This window comes from Plecotus auritus (genome assembly GCF_963455305.1).
Source record: "Plecotus auritus genome assembly, chromosome: 11".
Classification (NCBI taxonomy): Eukaryota; Metazoa; Chordata; class Mammalia; order Chiroptera; family Vespertilionidae; genus Plecotus; species Plecotus auritus.
Genome location: NC_137777.1, coordinates 3,246,194 through 3,263,699, shown reverse-complemented (window position 1 = coordinate 3,263,699; position 17,506 = coordinate 3,246,194). Strand labels below are relative to the sequence as shown.

General features: G+C 51.7%; 1 protein-coding gene across 4 annotated transcripts in view; it reads left to right on the top strand.

Annotated features, from left to right (window-relative positions):
- The window catches only part of KHDRBS3 (KH RNA binding domain containing, signal transduction associated 3), a 98,370-nt gene that overhangs the window by 36,345 nt on the left and 44,519 nt on the right, over positions 1-17,506 (top strand). For all 4 annotated transcript variants that reach the window (XR_013959332.1, XR_013959333.1, XM_080646914.1 and 1 more), the window contains exon 2: positions 4,856-4,974. Coding sequence is in view for 2 of the 4 variants with exons in the window: in XM_080646914.1 (XP_080503040.1) it covers positions 4,856-4,974 (119 nt within the window). In the remaining 2 variants the exon portion in view is untranslated. The remainder of the gene's footprint in view (positions 1-4,855; positions 4,975-17,506) is intronic.

Genomic DNA, 17,506 nt, shown 5'->3' with positions numbered 1-17,506 from the left:
GGTGGCCGTTGCTGGGAAGCCCTGGCCGGGCTGAGGCAGGAGCACAGGCAGGGGACACTGTAGGCGACTTCATTTCCGGGCTGACAGAAATTGGGTGTCCGTGGTCTGGAAACAGCATTTCAACCCCTACATGATCTAGAACCCCACCAACCATTTGCTCCCCATTTCTGAGCTGGGGCGGGGCGGGGCATTGGGGTAGGAAACTGCATGGTGCCTCTCACCGGCCACGGTGGAATGAGCGGAGGGGGGCACACCCGCCTGGGTGAGCCGGCGCCTCCCGTTCCCCAGGGGAGGTCAGAGGGGTGGGGGCAGGAATAGGGAACCCCCAGTGAGGGGCTGGCGCCCAAGATTTCACCGGCCCTGGGTACAGACCCCCGCTTTTTGGCATCGCGTCTTATTGGGATTCATGGGAACAGAGAATGCTCACCGTCCCCGTCAAGCAGAAAAGACACAACGGCCGCCTGCCCTGGGCCTAAGAGATGAGCCGTTTGCCTTTTGTAGCGGGAGGGCACCGAGGCCTTGAGGAAACCCCAGCTGTGGGGCTCCGCCCGAGCTGTGGGGCTCCATCCGAGCTGTGGGGCTCCATCCGAGCTGTGGGGATCCGCCCGAGCTGTGGGGCTCTACCCGAGCTGTGGGGATCTACCCGAGCTGTGGGGATCCGCCCGAGCTGTGGGGATCCGCCCGAGCTGTGGGGCTCCACCCGAGCTGTGGGGATCCGCCCGAGCTGTGGGGCTCCAAGGCGGGGCTTGGTCCTTCAGTCCCGCGTGGGGTGGGAGGCCCTGTGCACGAACCCTACCTGCTTCTTCCTAGGACATCAGGCTTCAACATTTTAAAAAGTAAATCTTAAACAGTGAAATGTATATTTCCACACAATCCACAACTTCCTTAAGGTAACAGGTATTTTATTTAGCAAGGTCTGATTTGCAAAGTTGACTATCAAGAAAGGAAATCAGGTTTTTTTTAAATATGTATTTTCTTTTCATTTTCATTTTCCTCTTTAAAATCATAGGCATATCTCAAACTTTAATCTGTGGTAAAATACCTCTTTTCCCCCTTATTTTTTAACCTTGCCTTTATGACTTTACATGTTACTTCAAAGGTTAAATGGCAGCGGATGCGAGGAGTAACATTTTGCGATCCGATTATGGAATTGAACGTTAAATTGTGCATATGTTCCAAGTTCTCCAAAATCATAAAGTGCTTTGTTATTTGAAAACAGGTAGCGAAATCTGTTTTGATAAGCATACGTACATTAAAGTTTCTTTCCTTTTTTCTAGGAAGTTTCAGTGTACCAAATTTTGTTGAATCTTCTAACTATGCGCAAGGTATTTCCAGAAGCTTCCCCACTCTGTTCTTTAAGGGTTTTTTTGTGGAGTTTCCACCACGTGGGCATGACTGACGGCCCCCGGGTCCACCAGGATGGAACTCAGCGTCTAGCTTTGCTGCGCCTCCAGAGGCGCCAGGTGCCGAAGCTTCAGCCTTCCAGTCACCGGGTTGGCTTTTCTGGCAACCAGACCCCCTTCCTCCAAGGCTCACCTCCTTACGTGAGCTCAGGTGTGCCTGACGGGGCGTGCTGCGAGGAACAGAAGGCCAGGAAATCCTCAGGCTTGTAGGAACTCTGTGCCAGGGACTGGCCTCAAAGACCAAATATATATGTTTCATCGCATCCCACCTGTCATAGAGTTTCTACTCTGCGTTGTGATCCTAGCACTTGTTAAAATGGGAAGGAAGACTTTGTTCAGCACTCCCACTGGAGGGGGAGAGAGCAGGCTCAGTTCTGACACCGCAGGGACAAGCGGGGTGCAGAGCTGATGAGCAGAGTGAGAGGTCCGGGGGTGGGAAGTTACCAAGAGAAGGACATCGAGGTCCCCCCGCGCCCGTCAGTGGTGACGGAAGCCTCCAGCTTCACACATGTTTCCCACGGGCCCTACGGTGCCATGAAAATCGTATTTCCTGTCCGACAGGACATGAGAATAACGGTGGGGGAGACTGTAGCGGCATGTTGTATTACAGTCAGACCCACCTGGGGACAAATGCCACTTTTGCCATTTATTACAGCAAAGTAACCTTTCTGAACTTCCTGTTTGTCATCGCCCGGGCGGATTGAATTGTGTCAGGAATGTGACATCGAGTTCTTAAATATTCCCAGCTCCACAAGCAGAACAGATAAATATCTGCACCCCTTTGTACAACTGATGCCATCCTTGGTACCTTCTCTCTGCTTAAAGGTCCCCTTCTTTGAACTGTCCACCAAGTGGAAATCAATCAGGAGCCTTTGGATAGAAATTAATGATATTTATTCAAGGGTTTTAGGGTTTGCAAACCAGAAACACAACTCCAAGAAGTTTGGAGTGCTCCAAAGAAGAAAGAAAAGCTAAGCAATCTCAGGCATGTTCGTTTTTATAGCAAAACGTACATGCCTGAGATTCGGTCCTGCATTCTTAGCTTCTGGATTGGTCCGAGATGACAGTCTTATAGATGCCCGGCGGTCTGGGTGATGACTGTCAAGGGGTCTGGAGATGTGAACATTCTTTCCTGAGTCCTTCGGGGGACAATCAGAGGTTTATCTATAGGATTTACATGGATGTTTATATGTAGATACATATGTCTATACATGACTACACTGAGTGGCCAGATTATTATGACCACCTGACGTTTGTAGGCAAATTAGCCGTACACTGCAGCGTATGGGATATGGAAGCCGAAGGCCTGTTCGAACACCTTTGCTGTCTGCAGTTACCAAGATAAAACGTCTCCAATTTGCACAGGAACACAAGGATTGGACAGTCGAGCAATGGAAAAAAGTCATGTGGTCCGATGATTCACATCTCCAGTTGCATCATGCAGATGGCAGAGTGAGAATTTCGCAGAAACAGCATGAAAGCGTGCAACCCACATGCATGAGTACAACCCTTCAAGCTGGTGGGGGCAGTGTTATGGTTTGGGGCATGTTGTCCTGGCTTGATTTGGGCCCTTTAATTCGTGTGGAACAATGTCTGAATAGCACAACATACCTAAGTATCGTTGCTGATCAAGTTCATCCTATCATGTTGATGGCATATCCCAATAGCGATGGCTTCTTCCAACAAGACAATGCGCCATGCCACGGTGCTGGTATTGTGCAGGAGTGGTTTCCAGACCACGAGGGAGACTTTACCTTGCTTAGGTGGCTCCCGCCATCACCAGATCTCAATCCAATTGAGCATTTGTGGGACGAAGTTAAAAGAGCCATCAGGCAGCTGGTCTACCACCATCCAATCTCACAGAACTGGACAGTGCTATCCATCAGGCATGGTGTCAGATTCCTCGCATCACCTTTCAGCATCTCGTGGAGTCAATGCCAAGAAGAATCGCCGCAGTATTGAAGGCAAAAGGTGGCCCAACGAAGTAGTGATGGGGTGGTCACAATAACCTGGCCACTCAGTGTATATGTGTGTATGTTCATGCGTATTACATCTACAGGCATAACTCTAGAGCTCCTAAGTCGCAGTCTCAGGCCGGCTAAAACAAGGGCAGGGTCACCTCCCCGCACCGCGGCGTGCTTGGTGTTAGTAATTGAGCAGCTCGACCGTAGTGACTCCCTTGTGTTTCTTCACTGTTTTCCTCGGAGCCTGGGTACCTTGTGGTCAGTCTGTGGAGGAATCGGCCCATGTGCACCTCCGTTCAGCAGTCATCCAAGCACCTATTTGGCACAGCCAAATGCTATATGCAATAACTCGAGGAAACTATACTGACGTTTTCCAAGATCTGGAGCGTGCACATAGTAGGTGCTTAGTAGTGGATGTTTGTTGCATGAAGAAACAGATGTTACCTAAGAGAAATGTAGGTTCCGCTGGGAGAGCATCTTAGCGAAGGCTTTTCCAACAGACTACCGTAAACTGGTTGGCCTACAGACAGATGAAAGCTATTTCTCACGGATCTGGAGGCTGCGAGTCCTAGGTGAACACACCGGCAGGTGTGGTGTCAGGTGAGGGCCCGTCCAGGTTCATAGATGGCAGTTTTCTGGCTGTGTCCTCGCAGGGGGTCTGTTTTGTAAGGGCACTAATTTCATTCATGAGGGCTCCACCCTCATGACCTATCACCTCCCAAAGGCCCCACCTCCAAATCCCATCAAATTCGGGGGTGGAGGGTTAGGATCTCTGTATATGAATTTGGGGGTGGGGGGTTGGGGGGGGCACCCTGTCTGCAGCAGAGAGCTCCAGTGCAGCTGTGTGTGAGGCTCTGTGTGAGTGTCAGGGCGGGAGGGAGCGATTCTCCCACTCCTGCTGCCCCATGAGGAAAGGGCCGGAGGTGCGCGAAGCGTGGCAGCTGACGTGGTTGGATCTTGAAGGAGGTACTAGTATGTGTGGAACTGAGGTCATGCAGCAATGACATCACAGGTAGAGAGAAGAGCATCAGCAAAGACGGGGCCTGTCGTTGATCTTGTCCCTGGTGAGGAGGGAAGATTTGCTTGGGGCGGGCAACTGACAGAGATTTTCTGGGGCTTTGGAAGGCACCCGAAGAATCCGTGCTTGAGGGGAGGGGCCTGGGAGAGCCGGGGCAGGGTGCCAATGCCCGACCAGGGCTGTGGGCGCTCAGTAACCCGGCCCCGAGACTCCTTCCTGGCTCCTCGCTGCTGCTGGCTCAGCCTCTTCTCTCGGGTTCCAGAAGGTCCCAGGGAACTTCTTCCGATGCCCGTGTCAGTCTGTGAGCTTCGGCCTGCGCCTTGTTCCCACGGTACCGGCGGTGAATCGGTGATGAGAGGGAGCCGCCTGGTCGTCCGCATGTCTGCCTTTGCCACCACAGAGCTGCCGAGAACTCCCGGCCCCCGGAGTTCTAAGTCACACGCTTCATGATTATCTTTTTTCCTCCACAGAAATAGAAAAGTTTCAAAAAGGAGAAGGAAAGGACGAAGAGAAGTACATTGATGTGGTGATTAATAAGAACATGAAGCTGGGACAGAAAGTGTTAATCCCCGTAAAACAGTTCCCTAAGGTAAGACAGGCCCACTGCAGGCGTGTGAGCTTCCTTCCAGCGAGGTGCCTTCTGTTGTGTTTGCTGTTTTCCTGAGGGGTCGATCCCTTAGCACAGCCCCACCCCCGCCCCCAACACACACAGACTTTGACACGCAGTCAAAACCTTAGTGACCCTGTCCTTACTGTTTGAGGTACGGAGCCCTAAAAGGTATGATGTCGGGGCTCCCTGGCGATGTGGCTGGACAGTTTATTTAACTTCGTTCTACTTTAGTTTCTGTATTTGTAAGAGGAGGGTTGGATTAAGAATGAAATTAGGGGGTTTAGCACATAAAGGTTCAACATACTATTTATTCTCGTTATCCATTCTGTAGAAGAGGTTCTGTTTTTCATTCATTGCAAGTGTTATTTTGTGCTGTTGGGTGCTTTCAAGTTTGTATCTAATGCTAAAATCTTGGTCTTAGATTTGGCCCGAACCGATACTCTTTTTACTTGTTTTTCTTTCTTTTGTGAGTCCCTGTACACGATTCCGGCACACTTTTGTAGATCTCAGTAGTGGGTTTCTTTAGATTGCTGAGTAATAACCCGTTACCTGAGTATCCCACAAGTTGTCCATTTGCCTGGGCAGTTTACAGTGCGGCTTATTACAAATCCAATGGCACACATGTTTTCATACAAATCACGTTGTGACCGTATGTTTTCATTTACGTTGAGTAAATGCTTAGGCATTTAATTGCTATACATTTAGTTTTACAAGAAATTGCCATTACCTCCCCCCCCCCCCCAAAGTGGCTGTATGTACCGTGTGACATGTCCAGGGACAGTGCACACAATCGTGATTGCTCCAGGTCTTCGTCAACTTTTGATGTTATCAGTTGCTTCCATTTCAGCCAGTCTGCTGGTGTATTATATAGTGGCATTCCTTGTGGCGGTAATTTGCATTTTCCTGCTGAGTAACCATTTTGTGTGCTTTTTCATGTATTTATTGGCTGTTCGTTTACCTCCTGTTGTGAGTGTCTTTTTAGATTTTTGGCCTTTTTCTACATGGGATGGATGCCTTCTTATCATTGAATTGTAGGAGCTTTTCTATATCCTGGACACATATTTGTGAGACATATGATCTGTGAATACTTGGACCAGTCTATGACTTGTCCACTATTTTCTTCATGGAGTCTTGTGATAAGCAGATGTGTTCGATTTTGATGACGTCGGATGTATCAGGACTTCCTTTTATGATTGTTACCTTTTACCAATTAAGAAATCTTGCCAAGCTCAAGGAAATTTTAAAGTTCTTTGTTAAATATAAAGACAGTCTCCTGTATTTCATCGTAGCTTTTACTTTTAGGTCTGTGGTGCATCTGAAATTAATTTTTGTGGATGGTGTGAGATAGAGGGGCAAAATTCAGTTTTTCTTCATACCAATATTCAGTTTTTCAGTACCATTTGTTGGAAGATGGTTCCTTCCCACTGATTGTGCGCCTCTGATGAAACTCAGATGCCTGTGAAAGTGAGGGTCTGTTTTCACACTTTCTGCTTACGGACCCTAATGCTACAACCCTACTGTCTTCATTACGGTAGCTTTCTATAGTAAGACATCAAGTTAGGTAACTTAGTCCCTTCAACTTTGTCCTTCCTTCTCAGGATTTCTTGGATATAGATCCTTTGCAATTTTATATAAGTTAAGTAAGTATTGTATGAATTGTCCCTAAACATTCTGTAGGGATTTGCATTGAATCTGTTGACCAGGTTAGGGAGATTTGACATCTTAAAAATACTGAGACTGCCCATCCTTGATCATGGTGTATCTTTCCATTTATTTAGGTTTTTATTTTCTATCAACAGCATTTTATACTTGTCAGGATAAAGGGATTCTTTGTCTTTTGTTAAACTTGTTCCTAAAAGTTTTATGTTTTGACACTTGTAAAATGGATATTTAAAATTCTTCTAATTAAAATTTTATATATTAACCTTGTATGCTGCTACCTTGCTAAACTCACTTGTTAATTCTAGTAAGTTGCTTTATAATTCTTTAGGATATGCTGTGTACATAATTATATCATCTGTATAAACAGATTACTTTTTCTTTTCTAATTTGTGTGCTCTTTATGTATTTGGCTTGCTTTATTGCATTGGTTAGTATCTCTAGTATAATATTTGAATATAAGGGGGAAGATTAGGCATTCTTCCCTTATCCCAATCAATGTAGGAAACATTCAATATTTTCCCATTAAGAATGGTAACAGCCATAGGTTTTTTTTATTAGATGACCTTTGTGAGGTAGAGGAAGTTTCTTCTACTTCAGTTTTGCTGAGAGGTTTGATCCTGACGAAGTGGTAAATGTTATTGAGTGCCATTTCTGCATCTGTTGAAATGAACAGAGGATGTTACTCCCTTGAATTTTTCACATGGTGAATCTTATTGATTGATTTGTTTAAATTAAACCAACTTTGCATTCCTAGGTTAAACCTTACCTGGTAATGACATATTATCCTTTTATATATTGTTGGATTTTATCCATGAAACTGGGGGCTCCTCAGCTCTGACTCTTGTCTTTTCCAGTATTCCTCTCTGACATTTCAATGCTGTAGTTTCCTGAAACTCTGCTATTGAGGCTAAACATTGTAAAATCAGTAAATTCGCTCAGGCCATTCCCTTCTCCCAAGTCTGACTCTCTTCCAGAATTTTCTTGTTTCTGATCATTCTCCTCAGGCTTCAGATAGTTGGTTTTTATCATTTGTTTGGAGCTTAAGGGTTCATAGTTACTGTCTCCAGACGGCCAGCCTGCTAGGAGTTCAGTCAGACGTACAGAACCTTTCCAGCGAACTTTGTTGGGACCCTCTCACTGAGTCATTACCACCTGAAGCATGGCTCACGGAAACCTTCATAAAATGATAACCATACTCAGCGGCCCTCTGTATGCTTGATGTGCGGTAGATAGACAATCATATCGCTGCCCATCTTCAGATAGTTCAGAGCCTAGTAGCTAATCAGTCTACAACGAATACTCCGCTGGGTATGAGTGAGTACATAGTGCATATCCTAGTAGATGATGAATCTATAATTAATACTCCGTGGCGTATGAGTAAGTGCATGAAGTAAAGGATATGAAATAAAATCTCCAACATCGCTTTGCAATGTCAGCGTTGATGCGAGCAGGGGAAGACAGATGGTCATTTCCGTGTCTAACGGAGAGCAGCGTCCATGGCAAGTATTTATGATGTTAGGAGCAGGCTGCTTAGAAACCCCTGCTTTCAGGAAGCTGAAGGAGGCATCTCTGCTTAGCATGATTGAGCATGTAGGGTTCAGGCTGCCAGCCCGTGTAAAGGCTAATGGTGCACTTCCACCAGTTCTAAGAGAAGGCGTTCCTGCTGGTGCCAGGTAGCAGACTGGACTGTGGTGCATGGCCCTCTGGCCCAGCGGCGGGCACAGGGCAGCTTGATGTGGACTTGATGCTGACCCTAGACTTTCAGCTTCGGGGGCGAGAGAGAAATGCTGTGTGTGAAACTCCCATCTACTGAGATGATCTTCCATTCATGGAAAGCTTTCTCTTTTCTTTTGTGTTTTAATCCTCACCCGAGGATATTTTTCTATTGAATTTTAGAGAGAGTGGACGAGAGAGGGAAAGACGGAGAGAAACATCGATGGGTTGCCTCCTGCACGAGCCTCCACCAGGGCCCGGGCCGGGGAGGAGTCTGCCACCGAGGTACATGCCCCTGACTGGAATTGAACCCGGGACCCTTCAGTCCATAGGCCGATGCTCTATCCACTGAGCCAAACCGGCGAGGGCACTTTCTCTTCTCTTCATAAGCTACTGTCAGCAGTCTTGCAACGGCACCCCAGCGGCACCCCATTGGACGACAGTCTCAGTGTTCCGACCTGAAGCACACGTACTCTTCCTAGCGGTAGGTCTGAGCTTCTCAGGCCTGGCACTCGGGGGAAGCACTGTTTCAGGGTTCTTGGTTTTGAAGATGTTGAGCTGGAGAGATGTTCTTCCTGGGTTCCCCGGGGATCAGCCCGCCCCTTGGTGCTGAGCAGGGACTAGAGATGACGGAGCTGAGATCAGGGCCACATCAGCGTGGGATCAGGTGCCCTTTCTGAGGTCCTGCAGACACCTGTGGTCCAGGTGTGCACCCCTCCCTTCATTCCCTGGTTCATCCATCCGGGAGCCCATCCATCCGCTTACGTGCCCCACATCTGTTGAGGGGTTTCTCCGAGCCAGGCCTTGTGCTGGGCAAACAGATGCGATTGAGGCAAGTTTTTTCTTAAGAAGCTCTCGGTTTGGTGGGGCCTGCCGAGGAGTAAGCTTATGCTCACAGCACAGCGCCAGAGGCTCAATGTTAGGTGCTCCGGGAAGACAGGAGGGGGATCCTGCTGACACTGTCCCCAGGCACTGGCTGGGCAAGGGCCAGGGTCAGACGGCTTGGGGCCGACCTGGTCATGACGGGAGCACTCTGGAGGGCAGAGGCCACTTGAGAAATTACGGGCCGTTTTATTTGGTGCAACAGTCGTTCCATAAGATGCACAGATGCTCATAGGGTTTATGGATAAAGGGATGCGGGGGCAGAGTGCAGGGCAGTGTTGGCTACGGGGGCTGTGAGGTGGAGAAGGAGTATTTGGGCTGTTTTAGAGGGTGGGGCAGGTGGCTTCCCGGGTGTTTCATGATTGGGGGGGCAGGTGGCTTCTCCGGGTGTTTTATGATTGGGGGGGCAGGTGGCTTCTCTGGGTGTTTCATGATTGGGGGGGCAGGTGGCTTCTCCGGGTGTTTCATGATTTGGGGGGGCAGGTGGGCTTCCCAGGTGTTTCATGATTGAGGGGGGCAGGTGGGCTTCCCGGGTGTTTCATGATTGAGGTGGGCAGGTGGCTCTCCAGGTGTTTTATGATTGGGGGGGCAGGTGGGTTCTCCGGGTGTTTAATGATTGGGGGAGCAGGTGGCTTCTCCGGGTGTTTCATGATTGGGGGGGGCAGGTGGGCTTTCCGGGTGTTTCATGATGGGGGGGGCAGGTGGGCTTTCCGGGTGTTTCATGATTGGGGGGGGCAGGTGGCTCTCCAGGTGTTTTATGATTGGGGGGAGCAGGTGGGCTTTCCGGGTGTTTCATGATTGGGGGGGGGGCAGGTGGGCTTTCCGGGTGTTTCATGATTGGGGGGGCAGGTGGGCTTTCCGGGTGTTTCATGATTGGGGGGAGCAGGTGGGCTTTCCGGGTGTTTCATGATTGGGGGGCAGGTGGGCTTTCCGGGTGTTTCATGATTGGGGGGGGCAGGTGGGCTTCTACGGGTGTTTCATGATTGGGGGGGCAGGTGGGCTTTCCGGGTGTTTCATGATTGGGGGTGGGCAGGTGGCTTCTCCGGGTGTTTCATGATTGGGGGGAGCAGGTGGGCTTTCCGGGTGTTTCATGATTGGGGGGGCAGGTGGCTTCCCAGGTGTTTCATGATTGGGGGGGCAGGTGGGCTTCTCCGGGTGTTTCATGATTGAGGGGGGCAGGTGGCTTCCCAGGTGTTTCATGATTGGGGGGGCAGGTGGCTTCTCCGGGTGTTTCATGATTGGGGGAGCAGGTGGCTTCTCTGGGTGTTTCATGATTGAGGGGGGCAGGTGGCTTCCCAGGTGTTTCATGATTGGGGGGGCAGGTGGCTTCTCCGGGTGTTTCATGATTGGGGGTGGGCAGGTGGCTTCTCCGGGTGTTTCATGATTGGGGGGAGCAGGTGGGCTTCTCCGGGTGTTTCATGATTGGGGGGGCAGGTGGCTTCCCAGGTGTTTCATGATTGGGGGGGCAGGTGGCTTCTCCGGGTGTTTCATGATTGGGGGTGGGCAGGTGGCTTCTCCGGGTGTTTCATGATTGGGGGGGCAGGTGGGCTTCTCCGGGTGTTTCATGATTGAGGGGGGCAGGTGGCTTCCCAGGTGTTTCATGATTGGGGGGGCAGGTGGCTTCTCCGGGTGTTTCATGATTGGGGGAGCAGGTGGCTTCTCTGGGTGTTTCATGATTGAGGGGGGCAGGTGGCTCCCCAGGTGTTTCATGATTGGGGGGGCAGGTGGGCTTCTCCGGGTGTTTCATGATTGAGGGGGGCAGGTGGCTTCCCAGGTGTTTCATGATTGGGGGGGCAGGTGGGCTTCTCCGGGTGTTTCATGATTGAGGGGGGCAGGTGGCTTCCCAGGTGTTTCAAGATTGGGGGGGCAGGTGGCTTCTCCGGGTGTTTCATGATTGGGGGTGGGCAGGTGGCTTCTCCGGGTGTTTCATGATTGGGGGGAGCAGGTGGGCTTTCCGGGTGTTTCATGATTGGGGGGGCAGGTGGCTTCCCAGGTGTTTCATGATTGGGGGGGCAGGTGGGCTTCTACGGGTGTTTCATGATTGAGGGGGGCAGGTGGCTTCCCAGGTGTTTCATGATTGGGGGGGCAGGTGGGCTTCCCGGTGTTTCATGATTGGGGGGGCAGGTGGCTCTCCGGGGGCTCCATATTGTGACATATTACTGGCTTAGATCTCTTGAAGGTCACTGGACTGACTGTTTTGGCTCTGGGCCCTGAGGACCACCAGGTCGGATCTGCTGAGCACTGCAACTGTAGTGACACTAGACAGGAAGTGTGGACAACCGTGTCCCGCTCTCCCGGACCCCAGCCTCCTGGGATAAACTCCCTGGACCCAGCTGTGGCCTTCTGTCCAAACCAGGCATTGACACATAATTACATGAAACGAGGGATACGTGACACACAGTTACATAGGTACAGGGGGGAGGGAGGCAGGTCCAGGAGCCACGGTGTGGGGCGCGGCTCCGCCTGCGGACACCTCTCCGTGGGGAGCGCAGCCATCCCAGCTGTGACATGGCCACAATGACCTGCTTTTCTTGGCGAGCCCGGCCTCTCCCCGGGTTTGTTATTTCTGTGGGTGACAGATTGCTGTGTACCTCAGCGCCCGGAACCACCGCACATCATTTTTTTGTGTGTGTTTTTTTATAATTTATTTTTTTATTGGTTTCAGAGAGGAAGGGAGAGGGAAAGAGAGAGAGGAGCATCAATGATGGGAGAGAATCATTGGTCTACTCCCCCCGCCACCCCTTCTTGCTGGGGATGGAGCCTGCAACCCGGGCACGTGCCCTGACCGGGAATGAAACCGTGACCACCTGGTTCACAGGCTGATGCTCAACCCCTGAGCCACGCCGGCGGGACACCTCTTTTTTTTTTTTTTTTCACTTAGCTTCTCCTTTACCTCCGCCCCTCCAGTGTTAAAATGCCATGGCCTGTATATTTTGTTACTTCTGCTCCTGAATTATCATCCATCTCTTTCTCTACCCTGTCTACCCTGACAGCCTCCTTCCAGACCCATTCCTGCCTGCCTTTTCAGCTCCTCCTCTCTGCTCTCCACACTCCCAGCTGGCGGCAGCCGGCACTTTTCTGAGTGGTCATGTATATGTTTTCTTCGTTTGGCCATCGACCCCTCCCCGCCCCACAAGAATGTAGTCCAGCCGTGAGCGAACAGAGATAGCAGGGACACGCGGTGGGGTAGTTCAGGCCGCTCCTCGCGTGTGCCCCGTGGGTATAACCTTGCCCGTGTCGTCTCCTGGAGGCGTCACTGCACGCGCCACTCATGTTCAGAGTTGCTGGTATCTCAGAGAATTGGGCTGTTTACCATTTAGAGGTGAGAGTAGGTTAAATTACTATCAACAGAGCAACACCAAATAGTTTCCCCCACAACCAATGATCTTAGAGATGTGTGGTTGGAAACGTAATAAATTTAAAGAAGGCGTCTACCTGGAGTTTTAATATGTTGCAGTAACTTCTGCCGCAAACAAAACCCATAACAACCAGGGTGACTAGTGCCATTTGATTTGGGGGTAAAATCCACTTCAGCTCCCCAATTATTTTTTGAGAAGCCCTTCTTTATGTGGGAAAAACGATGAATCAAATACGGGTCCTAATTACTCTCACAGGATTCACACGCCACCTGGAGAAGCGGTAAATGTCACTAAGTCATTCAGGTAAAACGGAATTAACACGAGAGGGGAGGGACTCCATGGGAGTTACGGGTGTGAGGAGAGTTATTTCTGGGGAAAGAATTGCAGGTGGAATTAAATTTAGTCCAGGCTGTGAACACGCAGAGGCGGGGCGAGGGGGGCAGGGCAGAGTAATTATCGGGCTGGGATGATTTAATTATGGGGAGTTGTAGGTTGTAGCATTCAGGATGGCGTTAAGATGTGCCACTGTCCCAGACGGCGTAGCTCAGTGGTTGAGCAGCGATCTATGAACCAGGAGGTCAGGGTTCAATTCCCGGTCAGGGAACATGCCCAGGTTGTGGGCTGGATCCCCAGTGGAGGGCGTGCAGGAGGCAGCCAATCAATGATTCTCTTTCATCATTGATGATTCTTTCTCTCCTTCTCCCTTTATCTCTAAAATAAATTAAAAAGAATATATATATATATATGTGTGTGTGTGTGTGTGTGTGTGTGTGTGTAGTATGTGTGTGTGTGTATATATATATATATATATATATCTCCTATATAATAAAAGCCTAATATGGAAATCAACCAAACAGTGGAAGGACCGGTGGAACATCCGGTCACTGTGACGCACACTGACCACCAGGGGCAGATGCTTAACACAGGAACTGCCCCAGCCCGCAGGCCCCAGGCCCGCAGAGGAAGATGACCGGCCGTGGCAGCAGGGGGCAGGGCTGGCCAGCAAGTGGGCGGCACCAGGCCAGCCAAGGTGGGTGCCAGCGAGGGCATCCAGTTACCCTGCAGATTGGCCCTGATCCCTGGCCAGGCCTAGGGACCCTACCTGTGCACGAATTTCGTGCACTGGGCCTCTAGGATATATTTATATTTATATTTATATTTATATTTACATTTATATATATACTAGTATAACGTGCCACTGCTCAGTCCCTGGTTTTCTGATCCTGGGCCAGTGGGGCTGTGTGGAAAGGAGGCGGCATATGCCTGTGTTGGCTGCAGGCTGGGGTTTAGGTTGGGGAGATATGCCTGTGTTGGCTGCAGGCTGGGGTTTAGGTTGGGGGGGATATGCCTGTGTTGGCTGCAGGCTGGGGTTTAGGTTGGGGGGGATATGCCTGTGTTGGCTGCAGGCTGGGGTTTAGGTTGGGGGGGATATGCCTGTGTTGGCTGCAGGCTGGGGTTTAGGTTGGGGGGGATATGCCTGTGTTGGCTGCAGGCTGGGGTTTAGGTTGGGGGGATATGCCTGTGTTGGCTGCAGGCTGGGGTTTAGGTTGGGGGGGATATGCCTGTGTTGGCTGCAGGCTGGGGTTTAGGTTGGGGGGGATATGCCTGTGTTGGCTGCGGGTTGGGGGTGCAGAGAATGAGAGTAAAAAGGGGCCATAATGGAGCAGAGGGAATTACTTTTCGCAAGTCTGAGATTTATCCCAGGATTTGATCTGGTCTGTGAAATCATAAAGTGCATTTCAAGAAAAATAAGGGCTGTGAAAGGACCATAAACAAGCATGTGATCATCAGGGGAGACCCGTGATGACATGTGGGGGCATTTCTGTCCCGGTGAGCAGGAGGGACTGCGCTGTGTCTGTTTACAACAAATGCCCTCCGATTTCAGCATAAATGGGCCTTACCTAAATTCCAACAGACATACTTTTAAAACAGTTTTCAGTCTAACAGGACAGTAGGCGGAGCCTCCAAGGCCCCAACCCCCCAACCCCCCAACCCCCACTCAGAGAGGATAGGACAGGATGCTGCTGCACAGCAGACCCCATGGGAAGTAGCCCATCACTGCAGGCCCTGAGGCTGCCCTGGGAGCAGGGGCTCCCGCCAGCCGCCCTTGAACCCAGGACCGGGGCCCGCAGGGCTCCCGCACGGGCGCCGGGGTAGGCAGCGGGCTTAACGTTTTGCCATTCTTGGCCTCTCGTGCCAGAGAGCGGTTTCCATTGTGGTAGCGTCGGCAGGGTCCTGGCTTCCTCACAATGCAGCAGCAACGGGCGGGCGGGACCCCGTGCGTTTACTCGTCTGCTGCGGCTGCCTCAGCGCGGCTGTGTATTTTGCCCGTGACCCTGCGCGGCAGTGCGTTGAGAATGGGGACCGCAGTGAGACGTGGAGGTTTCAGACTGGCGCGAAGCACATCCCCTCTTCCCGGGAATCCAACACGGAGGGAAATGGGCTGAAGTCCAGTCTGGGAAGTGTCCCAGGAGAAAGCAGGAGGTGCCCGGAGGGGAGCAGGAGGGCCCGTGGGACCCTGCGGAGCAGGCACTGGCCTGGCACGCGGTCTGTTCCTGTGTGCACTTGGCCCTGGTGAGACAGGCAACGCACATCCGTGTGGAAAACAGGTGCAGTGGCCCGAACACGAAGACGGTGACCCCACCTCGATCGCAGGTTGTATTTCAGACGCTGCGGCGGGCTCGCCCAGAGCTGCCCGCCCAGGGTGTCTGTGCTGGCTGCACAAAACTCGAGGGAAATGAGGAGGAAAAAAACACGTAATTAAGGGACTAGTGGCTTTGCTCCGCTGTCTTTTTCTAACGAGCCCTCGTTAGGGTGCAGCTACAGAATCGGAGTCTTTCAGCATTGAAATCAGACAGACAGAAGGTTATCAGGGACCCACATGCAGACTGTCAACCCGTAATGAACTCACTGAATATTGAGTTACGTGCCTGCTCTGCCAGGTGGTGGGGCAGTCACTCCGGAAGGCCTGGCCGCTGCCCCCCAGGACAGCTGTGGGGCCCCTGGCTCGAGGCGCTGCGTGGGCGGCCGCGCCCTGTGCTGGGCTGGGGCGCCCTGGCAGAACCCCGTGCTTGGCACGCGGTGGCAGAGGCCACGAGTTCGTTCCAGGGCTGAGTGAGAGGTCAGCCAGGCCGCCCTCCGTCAGACTAATCAGCCTTCCGGGGAGCAGCCCATGAGGGGACACATTTGAATGGAGACAGTGACATGTTCCGGAGGCTTCGTTGTTTATGAAATGACAGCATGACTAATGGTTCCCCCAGGAGCAGGGTCAGGTCACAAAGATCCATTAGGGCGGGTTCAGGACACCAGGCCTCACCCACAAAGGACCTAGTAATTGGACGGTGCACGGTATGCAGTGAAACTCAGCTGTCTTACTGTATGCTGATTCACCGTCTTCATCGGAAAAAACTTTTTATTTGCAGCTGTAACACCTATAATGTAATGTATATTTGTAATAGAATAAGTAGCACCTGAAGAAAAGTCAGTGGTCGTGGGTATGGGGACACTTTCACCTGTACACATCGACGCACACAATGAAATCCTACATAATAAAAGCCTAATATGCTAAGTGTCCGACCATTCGTTCGTTTGACCGTTCGACCAGTCGCTATGATGCGTACTGACCACCAGGGGGCAGATGCTTTGACCAGTAGGTTAGCTTGCTGCTGGGTTCCAGCCGATTGGGACTGGACGAGACCGGCTGGACACGCCCTGAAGCCCTCCCGCAGTTCCTCCCCGGCCCCGATCCAATCATGCACCCGTGGGGTCCCTTGGCCTGGCCTGCGCCCTCTCATAATCCGGGACCCCACGGGGGATGTCGGAGAGCCGGTTTCGGCCCGATCCCCGCAGGCCAGGCTGAGGGAACCCACCGGTGCACGAACCTGGCCTCTAGTCATTAATAAAAATGAAAGTTTAAATGTATTAAACTGGCTCAGTTGGTTGGGCGTCGTCCCATGCACCGAAAGGTTGCCGGTTCGATTCCCGCTCAGGGCACATGCCCGGGTTGCAGGCTCAGTCCCCAGTAGGGGACGTGCAGGAGGCAGCCGATCAACGTTTTGCTCTCCCGTGGATGTTTCTTTCTCTCTCTCTCTCCCTCTCCCTTCCGCTCTCTCTGGAGATCAATGTTTTAAAACCTTTTAAAAATGTAGTACGTTCTTGCTGTCTGATTGCACATCCAGTTACCAAATGAAACAACACCCCTGCCTGAAGGGGAACCCTGACTAGTGTCTGATCGAGGCGGGTGAGGAGCGCTTCCGGCCGGCGGTGGGGACCGCCAGGCCAGCCGGCTTTTGGGGAGCAGAGCAGGGAGCCTGTGTCTGGCGTGGTCGTGGGTCAACGGGGCTATCGCAGGCGTCACCTCGGAAGAGTAGTCCTTCCGAGGAGGCCATCGGCAGGTCTGAGGACTGCTTCCACATCTCTGTCGCTCCGGGCTCAGGGCTCGGCTGAAATTCGCGCTGCCCCAGTGCGCGGCACTTGATCTTTCCTTCTTCGTTTTTAATATATTTTTATCGATGTCAGAGAGGGAGGGAGAGGGAGAGAGAGACAGAAACATCAGTGATGAGAGAGAATCGTGGATCGGCTGCCTCCTGCACGCCCCGCACTGGGGATGGAGCCCGCAACCCGGGCTTGTGCCCTGACCGGGAATCGAACTGTGACCTCCTGGTTCCTAGGTGGACGCTCAACCCCTGAGCCACGCTGGCCCGGCGGGTGGGTGATTTTTATTCACTTTTGTGTTTAGTTCACGCGACGGGCACCCGCAGGAGGTAGTGTGACCCCCGTGTGGTGGAGGAGGAGGAGGGGAGAGCCTCGCGAAGGTTAACCTGCGGAGGAGGTTGAACTGATACACACTCGTGGTCGAGCACAGCCGGGAACAGCAGGCCTTCTGATGGTCAGAG